General features: G+C 47.0%; 1 protein-coding gene across 1 annotated transcript in view; it reads right to left on the bottom strand.

Moving 5' to 3' along the window:
• Window positions 1-26,545, bottom strand: part of LOC120990612 — a 658,216-nt gene that overhangs the window by 340,472 nt on the left and 291,199 nt on the right. Inside the window, 1 exon segment of the mRNA XM_040419532.1 lies at window positions 5,855-6,610. Within this exon segment, the coding sequence (XP_040275466.1) occupies window positions 5,855-6,610 (756 nt within the window).

Raw genomic sequence — 26,545 nt, 5'->3', positions numbered from 1 at the left:
CATGTCTCCCTGTTGAAGCCTCTGGTGTGTAATCGTTTCACTTCCTCGGTTCCTCGGCCTCGTCCGGTCCAAGTGGGCAATCGTGAGGAATATGAGGTGAGCAATATCCTGGACTCACGCCTGCTCCGCGGTCGGTTGCAGTTTTTGGTCCATTGGCGTGGTTATGGTCCAGAGGAGCGTTCCTGGGTTCCCTCCGCAGATGTCCATGCTCCTGCCTTGCTCCGAGCCTTCCACGCACGCTTCCCTCAGAAACCGTTTTGTGCTCCGCGGAGGAGGGGCCCTTGAGGGGGAGGTACTGTCATGGTCTTACCTGCTTGCTGCTCTCCTTCGTTTGACATGTGCTGGCGGCCATCTTGGTTTCTGGGTTTCTTGTAGCCTTTCACCCTGCGGCTCCTCCTTCCCCTGGGAGGAGCTGGATGCCTAGCTCATATATATAGGAGGTCTGTGGCTTCAGTTCCTTGCTTGGTCCTCTTGTGTTCACATGCTTCTAAGACTGCTGCTGCTTCTGGTTCCTGATCCTGGCTTCGTCTGACTACCCTGCTGGTTCCTGATCCTGGCTTCGTCTGACTACCCTGCTGGTTCCTGATCCTGGCTTCGTCTGACTACCCTGCTGGTTCCTGATCCTGGCTTCGTCTGACTACCCTTCTGGTTCCTGACCTCTGGCTTCGCAAAGACTCTGCTCGGTTTCACCATCCGTTTGGACCTTTGCTTTACAGCTTTATTTTCAATAAAGCCTTCTTATTTTCACTTATCTCTTGTTGTACGTCTGGTTCATGGTTCCGTGACAGCCTTGTCACATAGTTTTCCTGGAGGTGGGGAATTTGAAAATCCGAGTCCTATAGTGTCGGAAGGGGTGGTGACATCCGCTCTTTACCCTGACCTAGAGGTGAAGGTGTTAGAGGCCCGCAGAGATGCACTGGATTTTTGTCCCTCTGGAAAACTGTTTGTGCCATCGGAATTGCGTCACAAGGTGTTTGAGGAACATCATTGTACGGTTCTTATAGGACACCCTGGAAGCAGATCCACTGCCGACCTCATCTCTCGTAGATTCTGGTGACGGGGGTTGCGTAGGTGTGTTAAGGACTATGTGTCAGCCTGTAGTACCTGTGCACATGCTATGGTGACACATACTCGGCCTTCTGGATCTCTACTCCCGTTACCCATCCCGTCCAGACCATGGACTCATGTATCAATGGATTTTATTACTGATCTACCTAATTCTTCAGGAAAGACAGTTATTCTGGTGGTAGTTGATCTCTTTAGTAAAATGGTGCACTTTATAGCGTTGCCGGGCCTACCTAATGCTAAAACACTTGCACAAGTATTTGTTGATAACATTGTGAAACTCCATGGCATTCCCTCTGACGTGGTCTCTGATCGTGGGACTCTGTTTCCAGATTCTGGAAGGTGTTCTGTACTCAACTGGGGGTACAACTGTTCTTTTCTTCGGCTTTTCACCCTCAGTCAAACGGACAGATGGAGCGCACTAATCTGAGTCTGGAGACTTACAAAACATCTCAAGTATCTGAGAACCAGAAGGTGGTCCTCCTTTTTGTCTTTGGTAAAGTTTGCCATAAACAATCGTAGACAGGAGTCCACTGGTGAGTCGCCGTTTTTTGGGGGCATATGGGTTTCACCCGCAGTTTGGCACATTTTTTGGTTCTGATACTTCTGGTATCCCTGAGGAAGAACGTTTTTACGTCATCATTGTCATCTATATGGCGGAAAATTAAAAATAACTTGAAGAATATGGGCAACAAGTATAAACGTGTGGCTGACAGGAAACTAATGAATGGTCCGGACCTAAAAGTGTGGGTGATTCTGTGTGGCTGTCCACAAGAAACATTAAGTTGAAGGTATCGTCTTGGACGTTGGGTCCAAGGTTTATTGGTCCATATAAGATCACGGCCATTATTAAAGCTTTGTGTCTTAAACTTCCTCAGGCCCTAAAAATTCATAATGTGTTCCATAAATCTTTGTTGAAGAGATATGTTGAACCTTTGGAGCCGTCTTCTTTGCCACCCGCCCCTGTCATGGTGGATGGTAGTCTGGAATTCCAGATCGCCAAGATAATTGACTTTCGAGTTCTCCGTAGATCTCTTCAGTGTCTTGTCCACTGGAAGGGTTATGGACCAGAAGAGAGGATGTAGGTACCGGCATCTGACGTGAATGCCAGTCGTTTCGTTCCCATGACAAGTGCCAGGAGATCAGGAAGACTGGCAAGACGTGTTCTGATTTGACAAGTTCCTTGTGGATCAATTTGTGTCTGTGTTGTTTTGGTAATGGCCACACCCCTTGCTTTAGGTTTGCTTGTGTGGTAATTTATCTTTTCTTATTGATTCCTGCTTCTCTCTCTTAGGGGTGCAGTTTATATCTTCAGTTTCTGGACTCTGGGGTAGCTGGTTGTTGGATCTCGGTTGAGCTCCTGGCGCTTCCTTTGCTCCATTTGAAGTTAAGTATCATCTTCCCCTTTTGTATTTTGTTTGTTGTATTTCCCTGTCTTTTGTAACTAGGCCTGAGGGAGACTCCTGTTAATCCTTCTGGTGGAGGAACAGATCGTCTCAAGTCCTGGCACTATTACCAGGGTCCTACAGGGTAAGTTAGGGCCCTAGGTTCCGGTGTATGAGCTTTCCTACCATCGAGGTCTGTTCATACTGATAGTCAGGACTTGCACTAGGGTTGCTATAGGAGGTGACCTGCTCCTTTGCCCTAGTTTCCAGGCCTAGTTTCTATCCCCCCTTCCCTCCTGTGCTCGTTGTGGAGTTTTCCACCCACACCGCACCATGACAGGAGTAGAGAAAATCATGGCACATCAATAAATGAATAGCTGGACCAAGGACCTGTGGAGAATCACGTGCTGCAGCTCAGGACCTGTCTGTGTTGTAGAAGGTGAACGGCTATTGCTGAGTGTCTGATATCTGGTACCTGTAGTCCGCCCCATTTCTGCGCTCTCCCTTTGTCTAGCTTTATGACTCTTCCATACACATACACACTTGGCTCAAATAAGTGCGTGTGTTCAGAACAGGTAGAGAACAGCAAGCCTCTGCAAGATTATTCTGTGCCCTCCAGACATGTCTGTCCCCTTCGAACCCCTCTATATCATTTGGAACCCTCTATCTGCTCTAGGCTTTTCTGTTCCCCTCCAGACCTCTCTATCTCCTCCAGGCTCCTCTGTTGCCCTTCCGGCTCCTCTGTTCCCCCCCCCCCCCCCCCCAGGCTTCTCTGCCCCCTCTGGACTCCTCTATACTATTTGGATTCTCCAGGCTCATTCGTCTCCTCCAGACTTTTATGCCACTGGCTTATCTTCCTGACAACAAAATGATCAGTGTGAACAGAATGAACAGAGGTCAATAGACACCAGTGGCTCAGGGTAAGAATGGAGATGAAATCAGGCAGTGAAGGATTAAATCCAGAACTCAGCAAAAGTTGGAACACAAAATTGGCAAACAAGCAACAGCACACCTTTGTAGGAAACTAGCATTATTTATTCAACATATAACTGCGAATATATCTTGCTTTTTCTACTCATATATGCCACTAAAGGCTTTTCAACATAACTGCACCGCTGAACGTCGAAAATATTTTTCTTTTGCCACTAATACACGGCGAACAGGGCTTTATAATATATAACTGCACCGCTAAACGGCAATTAGGACCTAATTTTTTTCCACTACACAAAAGGCTTTTCAACATATAAGGGCAACTCTGAACGGTGAATATATTTTTCTTTTTCTACTCATATACGCCACTAAAGGCTTTACAACATATAACTGCAGCGCAGAACGGCAAATATTTTTTTCTTTTGCCACTAATACACTGCAAAAAGTGTTTCACAACATGTAACTGCATTGCACAAGGGCAAATAAGACATACTGTTGAAATATTTCCTTGTAATAAACCCTGTTAATGGCAGTATCAAACAGCACTTGCACCCCAATAACAAGAACGGTTTGCTGGAAATACAGAGCTGTATAATGGCTATTTGGATCCCCAGTCAGTGCAGCAAGGTGTAATAAGGTTGTTCCTATTACCCAGGCTGTAACCTCCCCTACCGAACCCTGTTCTACATAAACTCTGTGAAATGATTCCTCCCTATCCTTTCCCTACATCTTGTTTAATCTTTCCCAGTACTTTTAAAATCGCTTCTTTAGCACAATGTGGTTTCTCCTAGCACTGTCCCTAGCACCTGCTGACGTCTCTCCCTGCACTAAGTACACTGGAAAATGGCAGAATCCAAGATGGCTGCGGCTATTTATAGGGCTGTGACATCAGAGGGCTGGCTGGCTGCATGTATGGCATTATGGGTGATCCATCCCAGACTTTCTTGCCCCATGTCTTCACACGTACAGCAGCCATTTTAGGAAAAAATGTGATTCGTTACCACAAAGCATGAGGAAATTCGGATTCGCTCATCTATATTAATAATGGCTCTGAACTAGGTTAAGAACTGCACATAGAGGGGCATATCGTCATTGAATTGAAAACCCAGTCATTTATAGTCTGAGCACCTACCAAGATTAGGGAATTAATTGATCTCCGCCTAGATTTGGAACTAGGAGACTGTTCACACATTGCGGCTTTCCTGGAGGTGCTCTTTTTTGACTGTATTCAAGATACACCTTTGTATTTTTATATTGTGTTTTTAATTTCACTTGTCTGCAGAGTAGCTTTGTGTATATGAGCAAGCTAGTTAGCAGAAAATGGCATTTAATATATGCACCGAATTTGAGATGTGAAATATCATGTTATTGGTGGCAAGTAGATTTTGAGGTGTGCAACCCAGGGTTAATTGTTCCTCTGTCCACATACACCTGTCTCCCCCCCCCCACCCCACACCTTACTTTTTCCTTTCCTTTCTATTGGTGGACAAATACTATTTCCCCCTAGGTGTTGCACACGTCAGAAGGTTACGATTAAGAACATTGCGTGTGAAACATGTTAACCTGTGGTGGAGGGTGGTGAAGTCTTACCGATGTACTTTTAACCGGAATTGAAATAAAGACGACACAGATTTTTTCGGATGCTGGAGACTCCAGAATTTGTTTAAATATAATCACGTCTCCTCCTTCCAGTGTCTGTTATGAGCTTTACTGTAATGTTGAATATCATCAATATTTCCTAGATATTTCCAGATGTCCTGAGATCTATTTAGCCTGGAGTAAAGAGATCAGGAAGATTGAGAATTTATTACTTCATTTCCGGAAGGAACAATAAGCTCTCGCATGCGCCATAGCTGCCAGGTGCCTGCTGTTTCATACAGCAAACACCAGCAGCTAATGTCCGTGACTGGCGGTAACAATGATCTCAGACTTTTAACCCAAAACATAAAACTGTTGTGTAACTGTGTTATTTTTACCATTTCACCCCACATGGAATTTTATTCCATCTCCAACTACATCATTTGCAATATTAAATGGTGGAGTTAGAAAATGCAACTTGTCCCGCAAAAAACAAGCGCTCATACGGCTATCTAAACGTAAAAATAAAAAAGTCCTGGAAAGGTAGGGAGTAAAAAACGAAAATGCGAAAAACCCTCAGGGGCTGAAATGGTTAACTGTAAGGTTTAAACTATAAGTCATGAACAGAATATATGTCATCCTAAACAGGATTTATTAGATGTTTTATAGAAGCCGTTATGTGACATCTATTAAACTTTTATATCCAAATATACAACCTGAAATTAAAACAATGTCTATGACCCAGTGATATATTGTTTCATTATATTGCGGCCATATGGCTTCTCTCTTGTGTGACTTCACTAATGACCCCTAATTATGGCTTTAGAACCAAAAACATTTTTCTCAATCTAAATGTAGCTTCTCTCATGTGTGATTCCTCTTATGTTTTAGAAGACTTGATTTTTCTGTAAAACATTTCCCACATTCTGAACATGAATATGGCTTCTCTCCTGTGTGACATCTCTCATGTCTAACAAGACATGATTTCTGTGAAAAACATTTCCCACATTCTGAACATGAATACGGTTTTCCCCCAGTGTGAATTCTCTCATGTATAACAAGATCTGATTTCTGTGTAAAACATTTCCCACATTCTGAACATGAATATGGCTTCTCTCCTGTGTGACATCTCTCATGTCTAACAAGATGTGATTTCCTTGTAAAACATTTCCCACATTCTGAACATGAATATGGCTTCTCTCCTGTGTGAAATCTCTCATGTATAACAAGATGTGATTTCCTTGTAAAACATTTACCACATTCTGAACATGAATATGGCTTCTCTCCTGTGTGACATCTCTCATGTATAACAAGATCTGATTTCCTTGTAAAACATTTACCACATTCTGAACATGAATATGGCTTCTCTCCTGTGTGACATCTCTCATGTTTAACAAGATGTGATTTCTCTGTAAAACATTTACCACATTCTGTACATGAATATGGTTTCTCTCCTGTGTGACATCTCTCATGTATAACAAGATGTGATTTCCTTGTAAAACATTTACCACATTCTGAACATGAATATGGCTTCTCTCCTGTGTGACATCTCTCATGTATAGCAAGATCTGATTTCCATGTAAAACATTTCCCACATTCTGAACATGAATACATTTTCTCTCCTTTGTGACGTCTTCGGTGTGTAGAAAGTTCTGAGCTGTTTGTGGATTCTTTACCACAATTAAACCTTTTAATCCTTTTCTGACTTGTACTTGTGGTAACAATCTGTGATTGGTCAGGAGAAGGTTCCTCATAATTAAGAGGATTATATGACAGATCTGTACTGTGAAGTCCTGGATGTACATTAAGGGTAATGAGGTTTTCTCCTGAAGAGCGCTGCATGATATCTTCATCTAGTGGTAACATGACATTTTTACATTTCTTACTGGGATTTTCTGTTAAGATAAAAATGAAAATTTGTTTTAAAGTTTTTTTTTTTTTTTTTTGCAAACTACAGAGTAGACAAACCTATAACATTCCAATTAGGCTGGAAGTTGATCCAGCAGGAAGGAGAAGTGCTCATTCATTTGGAATCCATTCCTGACTTTGGCCAAAAAAACTGCACTTGTGATCCCAGCCTTACAAAGCTTCTATAACTTCCTGACAAAGTCCATGATTCTGGTTTACACCAGGTCATGACTTGTATTACATATAGTAAACTAGAAAAGCTACTATTTCTGGGGAAATTGTGCGAAGTGTTCTTGCCTCCACCAGTAGTCTGCAACTGGAGTGGGCAGAGTAACTGGGTGGAGTGGCTTGAGTAACTGTGGAAAAGGTTGGACTGGGCAGAGTAACTGTGTGGAGTGAGTAAAGATAGCAGACATTACAATAACCAATTGACTGATCAAATTTAAAAAGTGCACATGGCAAGCTTGATAGAGTGAGAAATGAATTTCAGCATTTATTTATATAGCACATTTAATTGCAATGTTGTTGCCCAAAGTGCTGCAAGCTGCGTTTTGGTGTCCGCCTCCAGAGCGGAATGGAGGCGGAACGGAGCCAAACTGATGCATTCTGAACGGATCCTTATCCATTCAGAATTCATTGGGGATGAACGGATCGGGGCCGCTTGTGAGAGCCCTCAAACGGATCTCACAAGCGGAACTCCAAACGCAAGTGTGAAAGTAGCCTTAGCCGTGGAAATTTTTAGTAGCAGCAGGGATAGCTGAACGTAAGATTTGTGTAGGTGGCCTTGAAAATGAGGGAGTGGTGGCGCTTTATAAATCATGTCCTGATTTTTCAAGCTCCCACTCTAGTTTTGAACATTCTGCTATTCATTCCTATGGGACCAACTTCGCCACAAAAACGCAGATATTTTGTGAACCATTCGGCGAAAAGTTTCACAAAGTAATAGCACACCAATCGGCAACAATCCGCACGTTTCGGTATATTACTGTCTATGTAGTGTAAAAACTGGGGGAGGAGTTAGGGTGGTAAATTTGGCTATAATAATAAGAACATATATGTGAGATAACAGTAAGTGGTCTTGCCATGTAAGAACACTTAATAATGACCTAACAAAACAATCTGAAAAGCCTGATCATGTCTGGAAACAATGGAGCATCGTAAGCCCCGCCCCTGCAGAACCTGCCTGTTGTTTCTATATGTGGAACCTTAAAATCCCCCCTTTTTGGACAGATTATAAGAGCAGCACAGATCAGTCACTGGTTATCTACCAGCAAGTTCACACAGAGCAGATCAGCTGCAGACATTTCTGTGACTGTCCGCTACCCTGAATGTGGCTTGTAATAATCCATGCACCTGCTGCAGAAACAACCAATATATGGAAATGTCTACAATAAATGTGCCATGTGTGAACACGCTCTAATGCAGCTGGAACATTCTGGGACATGCAATTACTGCTAGAAGTCACAGGTTCAGTCTGAAGGGGATGAGCAGATAATCGCTGAAGTGATGGACAACAGGATCACATTTAGCAATTTAAAGCCGATGTCAGACAAGAATTTTACTACAAATTGTTTCACATTTTATTGAGACACCAACGACTTAGGCGACTTTCACACTGGCTTTTTGGCTTTCCGTATGCGAGTTCCGTCATGGGCTCTCAGAAGTAATCCAAAACGGATCGGTTTTGCCCTAATGCATCCTGAATGGAAAAGGATCCGCTATAAGAGGCTGGTGCTCCTCCATTACATGTCACTGCACACACGTGTATACACTGCACATGACGGCTCTTACCTTGTGATATAAGAGGCTGGTGCTCCTCCATTACATGTCACTGCACACACGTGTATACACTGCACATGACGGCTCTTACCTTGTGATATAAGAGGCTGGTGCTCCTCCATTACATGTCACTGCAAACACTGCACATAACGGCTCTTACCTTGTGATATAAGAGGTTGGTGCTCCTCCATTACATGTCACTGCACACACGTGTATACACTGCACATGACGGGGTCTTACCTTGTGATATAAGAGGCTGGTGCTCCTCCATTACATGTCACTGCACACACGTATACACACTGCACATGACGGCTCTTACCTTGTGATATAAGAGGTTGGTGCTCCTCCATTACATGTCACTGCACTCACGTGTATACACTGCACATGACGGCTCTTACCCTGTGATATAAGAGGCTGGTGCTCCTCCATTACATGTCATTGCACACAAGTGTATACACTGCACATGACGGCTCTTACCTTGTGATATAAGAGGCTGGTGCTCCTCCATTACATGTCACTGCACACACGTGTATACACTGCACATGACGGCTCTTACCTTGCGATATAAGAGGCTAGTGCTCCTCCATTACATGTCACTGCACACACGTGTATACACTGCACATGACGGCTCTTACATTGCGATATAAGAGGCTGGTGCTCCTCCATTACATGTCACTGCACACACGTGTATACACTGCACATGACAGCTCTTACCCTGTGATATAAGAGGCTGGTGCTCCTCCATTACATGTCACTGCACACACACTGCACATGACGGCTCTTACCTTGCGATATAAGAGGCTGGTGCTCCTCCATTACATGTCACTGCACACACGTGTATACACTGCACATGACGGCTCTTACCTTGTGATATAAGAGGCTGGTGCTCCTCCATTACATGTCATTGCACACACGTGTATACACTGCACATGACGGCTCTTACCCTGTGATATAAGAGGCTGGTGCTCCTCCATTACATGTCACTGCACACACGTGTACACACTGCACATGACGGCTCTTACCTTGTGATATAAGAGGCTGGTGCTCCTCCATTACATGTCACTGCACACACGTGTATACACTGCACATGACGGCTCTTACCTTGCGATATAAGAGGCTGGTGCTCCTCCATTACATGTCATTGCACACACGTGTATACACTGCACATGACGGCTCTTACCCTGTGATATAAGAGGCTGGTGCTCCTCCATTACATGTCACTGCACACACACTGCACATGACGGCTCTTACCTTGCGATATAAGAGGCTGGTGCTCCTCCATTACATGTCACTGCACACACGTGTATACACTGCACATGACGGCTCTTACCTTGTGATATAAGAGGCTGGTGCTCCTCCGTTACATGTCACTGCACACACGTGTATACACTGCACATGACGGCTCTTACCCTGTGATATAAGAGGCTGGTGCTCCTCCATTACATGTCACTGCACACACGTGTATACACTGCACATGACGGCTCTTACCTTGTGATATAAGAGGCTGGTGCTCCTCCATTACATCTCACTGCACATGATGGCTCTTACCTTGCGATATAAGAGGCTGGTGCTCCTCCATTACATGTCACTGCACACACACTGCACATGACGGCTCTTACCTTGCGATATAAGAGGCTGGTGCTCCTCCATTACATGTCACTGCACACACGTGTATACACTGCACATGACGGCTCTTACCTTTTGATATAAGAGGCTGGTGCTCCTCCATTACATGTCACTGCACTCACGTGTATACACTGCACATGACGGCTCTTACCCTGTGATATAAGAGGCTGGTGCTCCTCCATTACATGTCACTGCACACACGTGTATACACTGCACATGACGGGGTCTTACCTTGTGATATAAGAGGCTGGTGCTCCTCCATTACATGTCACTGCACACACGTGTATACACTGCACATGACGGCTCTTACCTTGTGATATAAGAGGCTGGTGCTCCTCCATTACATGTCACTGCACTCACGTGTATACACTGCACATGACGGCTCTTACCCTGTGATATAAGAGGCTGGTGCTCCTCCATTACATGTCACTGCACACACGTTTATACACTGCACATGACGGGGTCTTACCCTGTGATATAAGAGGCTGGTGCTCCTCCATTACATGTCACTGCACACACGTGTATACACTGCACATGACGGCTCTTACCTTGCGATATAAGAGGCTGGTGCTCCTCCATTACATGTCACTGCACACACGTGTATACACTGCACATGACGGCTCTTACCCTGTGATATAAGAGGCTGGTGCTCCTCCATTACATGTCACTGCACATGACGGCTCTTACCTTGCGATATAAGAGGCTGGTGCTCCTCCATTACATGTCACTGCACACACGTGTATACACTGCACATGACGGCTCTTACCTTGTGATATAAGAGGTTGGTGCTCCTCCATTACATGTCACTGCACTCACGTGTATACACTGCACATGACGGCTCTTACCCTGTGATATAAGAGGCTGGTGCTCCTCCATTACATGTCATTGCACACAAGTGTATACACTGCACATGACGGCTCTTACCTTGTGATATAAGAGGCTGGTGCTCCTCCATTACATGTCACTGCACACACGTGTATACACTGCACATGACGGCTCTTACCTTGTGATATAAGAGGCTGGTGCGCCTCCATTACATGTCACTGCACACACGTGTATACACTGCACATGACGGCTCTTACCCTGTGATATAAGAGGCTGGTGCTTCTCCATTACATGTCACTGCACATGACGGCTCTTACCTTGCGATATAAGAGGCTGGTGCTCCTCCATTACATGTCACTGCACACACGTGTATACACTGCACATGACGGCTCTTACCTTGTGATATAAGAGGTTGGTGCTCCTCCATTACATGTCACTGCACTCACGTGTATACACTGCACATGACGGCTCTTACCCTGTGATATAAGAGGCTGGTGCTCCTCCATTACATGTCATTGCACACAAGTGTATACACTGCACATGACGGCTCTTACCTTGTGATATAAGAGGCTGGTGCTCCTCCATTACATGTCACTGCACACACGTGTATACACTGCACATGACGGCTCTTACCTTGTGATATAAGAGGCTGGTGCGCCTCCATTACATGTCACTGCACACACGTGTATACACTGCACATGACGGCTCTTACCCTGTGATATAAGAGGCTGGTGCTCCTCCATTACATGTCACTGCACACACGTGTATACACTGCACATGACGGCTCTTACCTTGTGATATAAGAGGCTGGTGCTCCTCCATTACATGTCACTGCACACATGTGTACACACTGCACATGACGGGTCTTACTTTGTGATATAAGAGGCTGGTGCTCCTCCATTACATGTCACTGCACACACGTGTATACACTGCACATGACGGCTCTTACCTTGTGATATAAGAGGCTGGTGCTCCTCCATTACATGTCACTGCACACACGTGTACACACTGCACATGACGGCTCTTACCCTGTGATATAAGAGGCTGGTGCTCCTCCATTACATGTCACTGCACACACGTGTATACACTGCACATGACGGCTCTTACCTTGTGATATAAGAGGCTGGTCCTCCATTACATGTCACTGCACACACGTGTATACACTGCACATGACGGCTCTTACCCTGTGATATAAGAGGCTGGTGCTCCTCCATTACATGTCACTGCACACACGTGTATACACTGCACATGACGGCTCTTACCTTGTGATATAAGAGGCTGGTGCTCCTCCATTACAGGTCACTGCACACACGTGTACACACTGCACATGACGGCTCTTACCTTGTGATATAAGAGGCTGGTGCTCCTCCATTACATATCACTGCACACACGTGTATACACTGCACATGACAGCTCTTACCTTGTGATATAGGAGGCTGGAGCTCCTCCATTACATGTCACTGCACACACGTGTATACACTGCACATGACGGCTCTTACCCTGTGATATAAGAGGCTGGTGCTCCTCCATCATGGCCTCCTTGCACAGATCCTTGTGTCCTTCTATATACTCCCACTCCTCCAAGGAGAAATAGACAGTGATGTCCTGACACCTTATAGGAACCTGACAACACAATGACACCGTCATCACCCAGACCCCTCCAGTGCTGTCACTGGAGAATTTCCCAGCATTCCCAGCAGTGTCACCTCTCCAGTCAGCAGCTCCATCATCTTGTGGGTGAGTTCTAGGATCTTCTGCTCATGTATCAGGGGGTGAGGGGGAGGCTCTGTGATGGGGTGAGGGGTCCTGCTCCGCCCTCCTGACTCCTGGAGATGGATGATGGGAGTCACACAGTCCCCCGATGTCTTCTTCACTATTGTGTACTCCTGTGGATGGAGAGAGACACTTAGGGAATAAACCCTTCAGGGGCCATGTGGTCTCCTCCGGCCCTCTCCTCCTGGTACAACGTGCCTACTTACCTCCTCATGGCTCCTACAACATGACTATTGGTCACTGGTCACATGACACATCACTCACCATAATGGGGGCTTATCTTCAGTTCTCCATCACTTGGAAGGTCTGGAGGCCGTTCTCCAGGACCCTGGACTCTTCCTATCACTTCCTATGATGGATTCTCCCTCCCGATGTCTGACTTGTTACAGAATACAATAAAGAGGAGAGAAATCTAGAAAAGTTTACCTCTCCGCTCAGCAGGGAGATGATCTCCAAGGTGAGGTCTAATATTCTTCTGCTGATCTCCTTCCTGTCCATCCTTGGCTCATTCAGGAGAAGGCTCGTATTGCTGTTTTTCTTCATGTCGCCTCCAAAATAAAGGAATAAAGGTTAATCAGTGAGTCCCATGTCCCCGATAAAAAGTACAACTCATCCCACAAAACTGTGACCCTCATAAAGCTGCACTGATGGGAAAACTCTGAGCTCTGTGTGTATCTAAGCTCCTGGCAGTGCAGTGTGTGGAGGCAGGAGACTCTGAGCTCCGTGTGTATCTAAGCTCCTGGCAGTGCAGTGTGTGAAGGCCGGAGACTCTGAGCTCTGTGTGTATCTAAGCTCCTGGCAGTGCAGTGTGTGGAGGCAGGAGTCTCTGAGCTCCGTGTGTATCTAAGCTCCTGGCAGTGCAGTATGTGGAGGCAGAAAACTCTGAGCTCTGTATGTATCTAAGCTCCTGGCAGTGCAGTGTGTGGAGGCAGGCGACTCTGAGCTCTGTGTGTATCTAAGCTCCTGGCAGTGCAGTGTGTGGAGGCAGGAGACTCTGAGCTCCGTGTGTATCTAAGCTCCTGGCAGTGCAGTGTGTGGAGGCAGGAGACTCTGAGCTCCGTGTGTATCTAAGCTCCTGGCAGTGCAGTGTGTGGAGGCAGGCGACTCTGAGCTCCGTGTGTATCTAAGCTCCTGGCAGTGCAGTGTGTGGAGGCAGGAGTCTCTGAGCTCCGTGTGTATCTAAGCTCCTGGCAGTGCAGTATGTGGAGGCAGAAGACTCTGAGCTCTGTATGTATCTAAGCTCCTGGCAGTGCAGTGTGTGGAGGCAGGCGACTCTGAGCTCTGTGTGTATCTAAGCTCCTGGCAGTGCAGTGTGTGGAGGCAGGAGACTCTGAGCTCCGTGTGTATCTAAGCTCCTGGCAGTGCAGTGTGTGGAGGCAGGAGACTCTGAGCTCCGTGTGTATCTAAGCTCCTGGCAGTGCAGTGTGTGGAGGCAGGAGACTCTGAGCTCCGTGTGTATCTAAGCTCCTGGCAGTGCAGTGTGTGGAGGCAGGCGACTCTGAGCTCCGTGTGTATCTAAGCTCCTGGCAGTGCAGTGTGTGGAGGCAGGAGTCTCTGAGCTCCGTGTGTATCTAAGCTCCTGGCAGTGCAGTATGTGGAGGCAGAAGACTCTGAGCTCTGTATGTATCTAAGCTCCTGGCAGTGCAGTGTGTGGAGGCAGGCGACTCTGAGCTCTGTGTGTATCTAAGCTCCTGGCAGTGCAGTGTGTGGAGGCAGGAGACATGTCCTGAGTATCTCGGCCCCTCGGTCCGGGGCTGGTCGGCGCACAGAACACTGCACACACGGAGGAGAATACACGTCTGTAAATCAGGCCTAAAACGGCCGTACACCTTCAATATCGGTCAGATTAACCCTTCTTCTCCTGGAAGTTCTTCTCTCATACAAATACTGCGGCTTCAGCTTCTATGTCTTCTGGATGAGGGGGGGGGGGGGCAGTGAGCTGCTGTCAGACACCGCTAGTGGCGGCGAGGAGTGGGCATGCTGAATTCATCGTGCCCAGTGCCGAGGGTCCGCCAGTGGAAGTGATTCTGGGGGCCTCCAATACTTACCAACATCGAAGTTGGTAAATTTGGGGCATGTAAGCCCTGCCTCGAAAATAGTCCCTGCAAATTCAGGACTCTGGACGAGTATGAGCCCGTCCTAAAGCTACACGGAGGCGCTGCCTTTTATTGTTAGGCCTCAGACACAGGAACGTCTGTAGCCACAACACAGTGCACAGAACAGAACTGTATTTTATACCGCACTGTACCCAGTGCTATGTCTGACCGTAATCGAAGCCAAATTATATATGTAAGGGGTAGTTGTACATAGAAAAGCGAATCACAGAGGCCAACTACCTAAAATATTACTTTTAATATCACGTTTAAAATATTACACAATCCCTCACCTGGGGACTAATAAACATACAACACTCACAAACAGACACTGGAGGCCAGATGAAGGTGACAGACAGGGTGGCTAGTATTGATGGTACACCCACACGACAAACCATCCGGGTCTCTAGTGTATCCCTAAGGTGTCCCTGGACTTTTCTCAGCCCGGAGATGCACCCTGATGGTGGGAACACTCCGTCCCCGTGCCTAGTCTGTCTGTCCTTAAAAGGCCCTTGTAGCAAAAAGACCCATATGGATGTCCGGGTCGTGCATCAACGAGCAGAAGTAACGGTTATTCCACAGCGGTCAAGATAAAGATATTTCTCACAGCATGTAGGTATCCAGATCATACATCAACATTAGTTGAACAAGACAATTAAGGATAACGGTTATTCCAAGGCAGGAGCAACGGCCAAACAGCAGTCAGTGGATATAAGAATCACACCAGGGCTGATTGTAGCGGCAAATGCCGAAAAACAAGGTGCAGACAATTTATCAAGATGGATAGCACTTTATAGATGTCCGGATCATACATTAACATTAGTAGAGAAAGACATGTAGGAACAACGGTTATTCCACAGCAGTCAATTCAAAATCTCAAAAATGATAGTCACAGTGGTGTAATTTGATTATCAACCATGTCAAAAAATGCTAAATGTGCAATAGAATGATAAAGCAGTTTATCCCAATGGGTAGCTCTCTACCAAAAACATGATTTGCTACACTCAGTCAAAGATCTCACAACATGGAGTATTACACTCAGTACAAAGTCTCAACGCGTTTCCCCTTCATTCAAAGGTTCATCAGGAGACTATATCAAGAGGTATAGAGAAGATAAGTTGCTGCTATAATAAAGCGGCTACATGGCCCTTTTCAAAAAAAGATGAAAGAAAGGAACCAAAATAGCTGGAGCACCCCGAGGCGGTGTTCCACTTTAGTAGACCAAGACAATAGTACAGGGAGGGACAGAGTAATAACGATAGAACTCATATATATGTTGTACTTATCCCATCCTGAGATCTCTCCATATAGTGGTCCGCAGTCAGGGGTACTCCAGGGGGCAGAAAAATGATGCTCCAAATTGCAGATTCACACACTGACTATGTCTGACCGTACCTTTACATACGTGTAACATGTCTGATCATAACTCTGTGTATGCAGAACACACGGTGCATCCATAAAAAGGCATCAAAAACAGAAAAGTACCACCTGCCATAGCACATACAGAGGCCGGTGCTCCTCCATTACATGTCACTGCACACACGTGTATACACTGCACATGACGGCTCTTACCTTGTGATATAAGAGGCTGGTGCTCCTCCATTACATGTCACTGCACACACGTGTATACACTGCACATGACGGCTCTTACCTTGTGATATAAGAGGCTAGTGCTCCTCCATTACATGTCACTGCACACACGTGTATACACTGCACATGACGGCTCTTACCTTGTGATATAAGAGGCTGGTGCTCCTCCATTACATGTCACTGCACACACGTGTATACACTGCACATGACGGCTCTTACCCTGTGATATAAGAGGCTGGTGCTCCTCCATTACATGTCACTGCACACACGTGTATACACTGCACATGACGGCTCTCACCTTGTGATATAAGAGGCTGGTGATCCTCCATTACATGTCACTGCACACACGTGTATACACTGCACATGACGGCTCTTACCCTGTGATATAAGAGGCTGGTGCTCCTCCATTACATGTCACTGCACACACGTGTATACACTGCACATGACGGCTCTTACCTTGTGATATAAGAGGCTGGTGCTCCTCCATTACATGTCACTGCACACACGTGTATACACTGCACATGACAGGTCTCACCTTGTGATATAAGAGGCTGGTGCTCCTCCATTACATGTCACTGCACACACGTGTATACACTGCACATGACGGCTCTTACCCTGTGATATAAGAGGCTGGTGCTCCTCCATCATGGCCTCCTTGTACAGATCCTTGTGTCCTTCTATATACTCCCACTCCTCCATGGAGAAATAGACAGTGACGTCCTGACACCTTATAGGAACCTGACAACACAATGACACCGTCATCACCCAGACCCCTCCAGTGCTGTTACTGGAGAATTTCCCAGCATTCCCAGCAGTGTCACCTCTCCAGTCAGCAGCTCCATCATCTTGTGGGTGAGTTCTAGGATCTTCTGCTCATGTATCAGGGGGTGAGGGGGAGGCTCTGTGATGGGGGGAGGGGGCCTGCTCCGCCCTCCTGACTCCTGGAGATGGATGATGGGAGTCACACAGTCCCCCGATGTCTTCTTCACTATTGTGTACTCCTGTGGATGAGACACTTAGGGAATAAACCCTTCAGGGGCCATGTGCTCTCCTCCGGCCCTCTCCTCCTGGTACAACGTGCCTACTTACCTCCTCATGGCTCCTACAACATGACTATTGGTCACTGGTCACATGACACATCACTCACCATATTGGGGGCTGATCTTCAGGTTCTCCATCACTAGGAAGGTCTGGAGGCCGTTCTCCAGGACCCTGGACTCTTCCTATCACTTCCTATGATGGATTCTCCTTCCCGATGTCTGACTTGTTACAGAATACAATAAAGAGGAGAGAAATCTAGAAAAGTTTACCTCTCCGCTCAGCAGGGAGATGATCTCCAAGGTGAGGTCTAATATTCTTCTGCTGATCTCCTTCCTGTCCATCCTTGGTGGTCGTCCAGGAGAAGAGGAGAGAACTGGAGGAGCTGGAGGCTTCTAGTACTGCAGGCGCCTTTATGAGAAGAGGAGAGGAAATCATCCAGGGGACAAGTCCAGATGTCACCTCCAGAACCGCACTTCCTGAGCCTGGAGGGGCCCCGCTTCTCAGAGCCCCCACCACATGGATTCCAGGGGCCCCAACATGGAGATCTCTGGTGGCTCCACAGGAGATAAATGTCTGATAGATGCAGGTCCCACCTCTGGGCTGTGCTCAGCTGTGTCCAGAACTCCTAGAGAAGAGACTAGAGAGAGCTGAGCTCAGGCGGGGCCCCGCTCCATTCATTATCCTCCTGGATGCAGGGGCCCCTCACCAGGTGTCACGACTGTGACTGATCCAGACAGGTCTGGGAGGAGAAGGTCGCAGCGACTTGCTACTCGCGATAGCTTGTGAGTTTGCTCCGTGGTTCAGGGTATGTCATCTGGGTTTTGCCTTGTGAACCTTTTTGTCCTGACTGGGAGTTTGTAGGCATCCTTCTCAGGTGAGTCCTGTCTGCCACTCCCAGCTACTATATTAGTTTCACTTTCACTTGCAGTCATTGCCAGATATAGTCCTTACTTCCAGTTCTATTCTGACCATTGAAGGAGATCGTTTGATGGTGTTGCTGTGGAGCTCTTGTCCGGCGTGTACTGTCGTGTTTTGGATCGCCTTCTCTGCTCGTGACTGGATAAGTCTATCTCTGCTGTTGTTTGTTTGTTGCTGTCTTCCCCTGCTGTTCTCCTAGACATGAGTGATGGTGACTAGTGCTCCCATCGGCCTTTCCCCACTCTAGGCTTGATTAGGGCGACTGAGGGTTTAGGCATCCAGCTCGCCGCATGGGTTCACACCCCGTCTAGGGTATCAGGGCAGACAGGTGCCAGCTTAGGGTTAGTCAGGGGTGGCCATACTATTCCCATCCGTAGATAAGGGTCCCCCTTCCCCTCCGTCTGGTGCGACACGACTGCTGCTGGGATAGCGGTCGTGACAGTATATCTGGCCTTTAAAAAAAAAAAAGTGACATTTCTTTTTTTTTCTTTTTTTTTTGCTTGCTGTTTTGCTTTGTATTTTTCTGTTCCACTATGGATCCGGTTACGGTTTTGGCAAAACAATTACAGGGATTATCCCTTGAAGTGGCAGGATTAAAAGCAACAGTGCTGCAACAGCAATCCTTGGGTTCCACCGTTGCTACGGGAAACCAAGGTACTCCTGAGCCAAAAGTGGCTTTACCTGATAGGTTCTCTGGAGGGAGAGACCAATTTGTAACCTTCAGAGAAGCTTGCAAATTGTTCTTCAGGTTACGCCCTAGATCCTCCGGCGGTGAGGAACAACGGGTGGGTATTGTAATTTCTCTCCTGCAAGGAGATCCGCAGGCTTGGGCTTTCTCCCTACCATCAGACTCTCTGGCCTTACGATCAGTGGAGGAGTTTTTTGAAGCCCTGGGTCTCGTATATGATGACCCGGACAGGGTCTCACTGGCTGAGTCTAAGCTGCGTGGATTTCGGCAGGAGAACCGGTCTGCTGAACTATATTGTTCCGAATTCCGTAGGTGGGCTACTGATACGTTATGGAACGACTCGGCCCTTAGGAGTCAGTTCTGCCAGGGGTTGTCTGAAAAATTAAAAGACGCGCTGGCGGTATACGAGGTCCCTGGGTCTCTTGAGGCTGCTATGTCTCTGTCCATAAGAATCGACAGACGACTCAGCGAGAGACTATTAAATTTTACGGAGGCCTCTATAGGGCAGGGATCGGTCTGTTATGGTCCAGTCGAACCAATGCAAATAGGGGGCGCCACTAGACGGGTGAATCCTCCTAAGTTCCGCCGTAGGTCAGAGGTTTGTTTTCGTTGTGGGGGGGAGGGGTCATTTTGTAAAGGTTTGTCCCTCAGAACCCAAGAGACCACAAACAAAGGAGCCGCCGGAAAAACTAGAGTCCCCAGATTGTGCGGAGGAGAACAGTCTGGGCGTATTAGTTTCCTCCATACGCATGTCTCAGTTTTTGTTGTCCGCTACCATTGAGGCGGGCAATAAGACTGAGATCTGTTCCGTCTTTTTGGACAGTGGGGCGGGGGTCAACTTGGTGGATTCACGATTTGCTCAGGTTCTGGGTTTTACTCCGGAACCGGTATGCAGAACTATTCCTGTTTTTGCCATCGACTCCTCCCCTCTTACTCAGAGACAGTTAACTCAGATCATTCATAATATCCATCTGCAGGTAGGGGACCTCCATAAAGAGCATATCTCTTGTTATGTCCTGGACGGTCTTCCGGCTCCTATGGTATTGGGGCTTCCCTGGCTGGTGACTCACAATCCAGTGGTGGATTGGCAGGCCTGGGAGATTGTGGAGTGGAGTGAACATTGTAAGGACAACTGCTTGAGTAGTAGGTGCTCTACGCTCTCTGTAACATCTTTACCTGCCTTTCTGTCAGATTTTATGGATGTGTTCTCTGAGAAGGGTTGTCAGGGGTTACCACCTTATCGTCCATATGATTGCCCGATTAATCTATTACCTGGGGCAAAACTACCTAAAACCCGGTTATACAATCTTTCCGGCCCGGAGAGGAAGGCTATGAAAGATTATATTTCGGAGAGTTTGGCTAAGGGACACATCAGACCCTCTTCTTCACCTGTGGCTGCAGGGTTCTTTTTCGTTAAAAAGAAAGATGGGGGCCTACGTCCTTGCCTGGATTTCCGGGAATTAAACCGGATAACTATCCGAGATCCCTATCATCTTCCTCTCATTCCCGACCTCTTTAATCAGGTTGCTGGTGCTAAATGGTTCTCCAAAATGGATCTCAGAGGAGCCTATAACCTGGTTCGCATCAAAGAGGGGGATGAGTGGAAGACGGCTTTTAATACTCCGGAAGGGCATTATGAAAATCTGGTCATGCCATTTGGTCTTACTAATGCGCCTGCGGTATTCCAACATTTTGTCAACGATATTTTTAGTCACCTTATCGGGAGATTTGTTGTGATATATCTTGATGACATCCTGGTCTATTCCCCGGATCTGGATACACATAAGATCCATGTGAGACAAGTGCTGCAGATATTAAGGGCCAACAAATTGTTTGCTAAGTTAGAAAAATGTGTGTTCGCCGTAAAAGAACTGCCATTTCTGGGGTATGTGTTGTCAGATTCAAATTTCCGCATGGATCCAGAGAAAGTCCGGGCGATTATAGACTGGGATCTGCCTGAGAACCTGAAGGCATTGCAACGCTTCCTGGGGTTTGCTAATTTTTATAGAAAGTTTATAAAGAACTATTCCTTGGTGGTCAAACCACTGACGGACATGACCCGAAAGGGATCCGATTTTTCCAAATGGTCACATGCAGCCAAAACTGCCTTTGCATCTCTGAAGGAGAGATTCACCTCAGCCCCTATGCTCGTACAGCCAGATGTCTCGCTTCCTTTTATTGTAGAGGTTGACGCATCAGAGATGGGGGTGGGAGCGGTACTATCTCAGGGCCCGTCCCCTGGTGAATGGCGTCCGTGTGCTTTCTTTTCGAAGAAATTGTCTACTGCTGAAAGGAACTATGATATTGGCAACAGGGAACTTTTGGCTATTAAGTTGGCTTTTGAGGAGTGGCGTCATTTTTTGGAGGGGGCGGTTCATCCCGTCACGGTGATTACTGATCACAAAAACTTATTATATCTGGAGTCTGCTAAACGTCTCACCCCTAGACAGGCTCGGTGGTCGTTATTTTTTACTAGGTTTAATTTTGTAATAACCTATCGCCCGGGGGCAAAAAATACTAAGGCGGATGCATTGTCTCAAAGTTTTCCTGGAGGGGGTGATGTTGAGGTACCAGAGCCCATTTTGCAAAAGGGGGTGGTGGTCTCTGCATTACACTCAGGTTTGGAGGGGAGGGTGTTGGAAGCTCAGGGGGACGCCCCGGCCTCCTGCCCCTCGGGTAAACTGTTTGTGCCAGAAAATTTACGCCTGGAGATACTAAAAGAACACCATAACTCCACACTGGCAGGACACCCAGGTAGTAGGGCAACCTCTGAGTTAGTGTCTCGTCGGTTCTGGTGGCCTAAATGGCGCCAGGAGGTGTTGAATTTTATGTCTGCATGTGCTACCTGTGCTCGTTCTAAGGTAGATCATACTCGTCCGGCAGGGCGTCTTTTACCTCTGGCCATCCCCAACAGGCCTTGGACGCACCTGTCAATGGATTTCATTACGGATCTACCAGTATCAGCGGGGAAGACTGTTATTCTTGTAGTTGTTGACAGATTCAGTAAAATGGTGCACTTTATTGCTCTTGCCGCATTGCCTAATGCTAACACACTGGCTCAGGTGTTTATTGACCACATCGTGAAGCTTAACGGGGTCCCTTCCGATATTGTTTCGGATCGTGGTACCCAATTAGTTTCTAAATTTTGGAAAGCTTTTTGTTCTCGTTTAGGGGTTCAACTGTCGTTTACTTCATCTTTCCATCCACAGTCCAACGGTCAGACTGAACGTACCAATCAAAACCTAGACATATTTGAGATGCTTTGTTTCCGAAAATCAGGAGGAATGGTCATCTTATTTACCGTTAGCCGAGTTTGCCATTAATAATCGTCGTCAAGAATCCACCGATAAGTCACCATTTTTTGGTGCGTATGGTTTCCATCCTCAGTTTTGTACGTTTAGTGAGGGGGGGCCGTCTGGGATTCCCGAGGAGGAACGATTTGCGTCTTCACTTTCTTCAGTGTGGCAGAGTGTGCAAGAAATTTTGAAGAGAATTGGTGGTAGATACAAACGTGCGGCTGATAGGAAGCGCTCTGAAGGTCCGGACCTTGGGGTGAATGACTTGGTGTGGTTGTCTACCAGAAATATCAAGTTGAAGGTTCCCTCGTGGAAATTAGGTCCAAGATTTATTGGTCCTTATAGGGTAATTAAGATCATTAACCCGGTGGCTTTTCGTCTGGAGCTACCTCAGACTCTAAGGATCCATAATGTCTTCCACAGATCTCTGCTTAAGAGATATGTAGAACCTCCTGAACCATTGCCACTACCGCCTCCACCAGTGGTTTTTGATGGCAGTCTTGAGTTTCAGGTAGAAAAGATTGTTGATTCACGATATGTTCGCCGCTCTCTTCAGTACCTGGTGCACTGGAAAGGTTATGGTTCCGAAGAGAGAATGTGGGTTCCAGCATCAGAGATAAAAGCGGACAGACTCATTCGGGCTTTTCATAGCTCCCATCCGGAGAGGCCTGGTCTTGAGGGTCCAGGGACCCCTCGTAGAAAGGGGGGTACTGTCACGACTGTGACTGATCCAGACAGGTCTGGGAGGAGAAGGTCGCAGCGACTTGCTACTCGCGATAGCTTTTGAGTTTGCTCCGTGGTTCAGGGTATGTCATCTGGGTTTTGCCTTGTGAACCTTTTTGTCCTGACTGGGAGTTTGTAGGCATCCTTCTCAGGTGAGTCCTGTCTGCCACTCCCAGCTACTATATTAGTTTCACTTTCACTTGCAGTCATTGCCAGATATAGTCCTTACTTCCAGTTCTATTCTGACCATTGAAGGAGATCGTTTGATGGTGTTGCTGTGGAGCTCTTATCCGGCGTGGACTGTCGTGATTGGGATCGCCTTCTCTGCTCGTGACTGGATAAGTCTATCTCTAATATAGTTTGTTTGTTGCTGTCTTCCCCTGCTGTTCTCCTAGACATGAGTGATGGTGACTAGTGCTCCCATCGGCCTTTCCCCACTCTAGGCTTTAGGGTGACTGAGGGTTTAGGCATCCAGCTCGCCGCACGGGTTCACACCCCGTCTAGGGTATCAGGGCAGACAGGTGCCAGCTTAGGGTTAGTCAGGGGTGGCCATACTATTCACATCCGTAGATAAGGGTCCCCCTTCCCCTCCGTCTGGTGCGACACGACTGCTGCTGGGATAGCAGTCGTGACACCAGGACAGTCAGGGGCCAGCGAATGATGACAACCCCCACTATCCCCACTACTCCTCCCCCATCATACTAAGCTGAGGAGCGGAGAAGGATTCCTTGTGTGTAATGAAGGAGAATCTCCAGAGGTGACATGTCTGAGCTCTCCACCACACTGTCTCCTCACAGCTCATCTTACCTGCAGGCTGGAGGAATGGCTGATACCAGAGAGAACAAGAGCCCTGACTACCGACCAGGACCTGCCCAGTATCTGCTGCACTGCCGGAGCTGAAGGACCTGGGGTGACGTCACCGTCATGTGATCAGTGCAGGGGGCGGGGCTCAGGAGAGTAGAAGAGGTGGTGAAGGACCTGGGGTGACGTCCCCATCATGTGATCAGTGCAGGGGGCGGGGCTCAGCAGTGACTACCGACCAGGACCTGCCCAGTATCTGCTGCACTGCCAGAGCTGAAGGACCTGGGGTGACGTCACCGTCATGTGATCAGTGCAGGGGGCGGGGCTCAGCAGTGGAGAGGAGGTGGTGAAGGACCTGTGATGATGTCACTATCATGTGACCAGTGCAGGGGGCGGGGCTCATCAGTGGAGAGGAGGTGGTGAAAGACCTGGGTGATGTCACCATCATGTGATCAGTGAAGAGGGCGGGGTCAGCTGTAGATCAGAGATAAGGAGGAGGAGCTGTAATTGTGGTCATGTGACATGTGAGGGATGATCCTTGTATGGAGAAAGCATTTTATGATTTATTTTCTACATAACTGGAGAAATGCTGGGAGTTGTATTTATTGCCTCTGAAACCTACAATAACAGCCTGGAGTGTTACCTCTGAGATATCATATAACATTCTGTACTCTTCTCCTCTGATATATAACAGTCTGGACATTGTGAGAGTTGTAGTTCTCTCCTCCGGACATGCTGGGGGTTGTAGTTCTCTGATATAACAGTCTGTACAGAGCTGTGGTCACCTCTCTAGAGTCTCCTATGGACGACATAAAGACTGAGATGTAATTGTTCCCGGAATGCAGGTCTGAAGAGGAAGCCCCTGATGGAGAATTCAGGATAAACTGTTTCCTCCTCTGAGGAGGAGAAGAATAAAGAGGGGAATATTCATTCTAAGGGAAGAAAGTAACAAAGAGATTGTTCATGTCCGACCGGTTGGGGGACCAGGATGATAGGGTGGCCAGACGTCTGGTTTTAGGCCGGACAGTCCGGTTTTCAGGCTCCCTGTCCTCCGTCCGGCGCAGTGCCTGGACGGACACAGGGATGTCCTCCTTTTCAGTAGCTCATGTCTCAGACAGCAGCACTGACCCAGTCAGTCACTAGAGCCGCAGATATGGCTCCCTGTGGATGACTGAGGGGAAGAGAAGCCCCCCGGCTGCCCCCGCTCACCTTCCATTCACAAACTTCTTCCCTCTCCTCCCCCGGCTCAGGTTTCTTCTGTGGAAGTGTAGACGTCATCAGACCTTTCATCTGCATAAAGTGAATCATCTATTGAGGTGAATGTGTCTGCCCTCATCGGAGCACAAAGTACTCAGCTTCAGGCCTGTATAAATTATGTCGTGGCTGAGGCTACTTTCACACTGGCGGCAGAGTTATCCGTCGCCGGAATTGCCTGCCTGATCCGTCAAAACGTATAGGCCAACTGATGGCATTTTAAGACTGATCAGGATCCTGATCCGTCTTAAAAATGCATTGAAATGCTGAATCCGTCTTTCCGGTGTTATCCGGAAAAAAAAAAATGGCGGATCGGCATTCAGGCAAGTTCATTCTTGTATTTTTGATCTTTCCCACTCTTTTGAGGTGTACCCTAATAAAAAAAATATAATAATAATTTAAACCAAAAACCAGTGTTGGCTACCTCCTCGTCCTCCTCCACCGCTACCTCCACCGCCTCCTCAAACTCCTACTCCATATGGACCTCCACCTCCTAAATCAAGTTGTTTTTTTTGTACATATTTTATTTTGTCATTTCACTAATTGGTCTGTTACATTTTCGGGTGAAATTCACCAATTTTTGGATGTGATATACCCCCGCTATACCTAGTAACATAGTACATAAGGCCGAAAAAAGACATTTGTCCATCCAGTTCGGCCTGTTATCCTGCAAGTTGATCAAGAGGAAGGCAAAAAAAAAAAACCTGTGAGGTAGAAGCCAATTTTCCTCACTTTAGGGGAATACAAAATCCCTTCCCGACTCCAATCAGGCATCAGAATAACTCCCCGGATCAACGACCCCTCTCTAGTAGCTATAACCTGTAATATTATTACACTCCAGAAATACATCCAGGCCCCTCCTGAATTCCTTTATTGTCCTCACCATCACCACCTCCTCAGGCAGAGAGTTCCATAGTCTCACTGCTCTTACCGTAAAGAATCCTCTTCTATGTTTGTGTACAAACCTTCTTTCCTCCAGACGCAGAGGATGTCCCCTCGTCACAGTCCTGGGGATAAATAGATGATGGGAGAGATCTCTGTACTGACCCCTGATATATTTATACATAGTAATTAGATCTCCCCTCAGTCATCTTTTTTCTAAAGTGAATAACCCTAATTTTGATAATCTTTCAGGGTCCTGTAGTTGCCCCATTCCAGTTATTACTTTAGTTGCCCTCCTCTGAACCCTCTCCAGCTCTGCTATGTCTGCCTTGTTCACAGGAGCCCAGAACTGTACACAATACTCCATGTGTGGTCTGACTAATGATTTGT

Source organism: Bufo bufo, chromosome 2 (assembly GCF_905171765.1).
Source record: "Bufo bufo chromosome 2, aBufBuf1.1, whole genome shotgun sequence".
Classification (NCBI taxonomy): Eukaryota; Metazoa; Chordata; class Amphibia; order Anura; family Bufonidae; genus Bufo; species Bufo bufo.
This window is presented reverse-complemented; position numbering and strand designations above follow the sequence as displayed.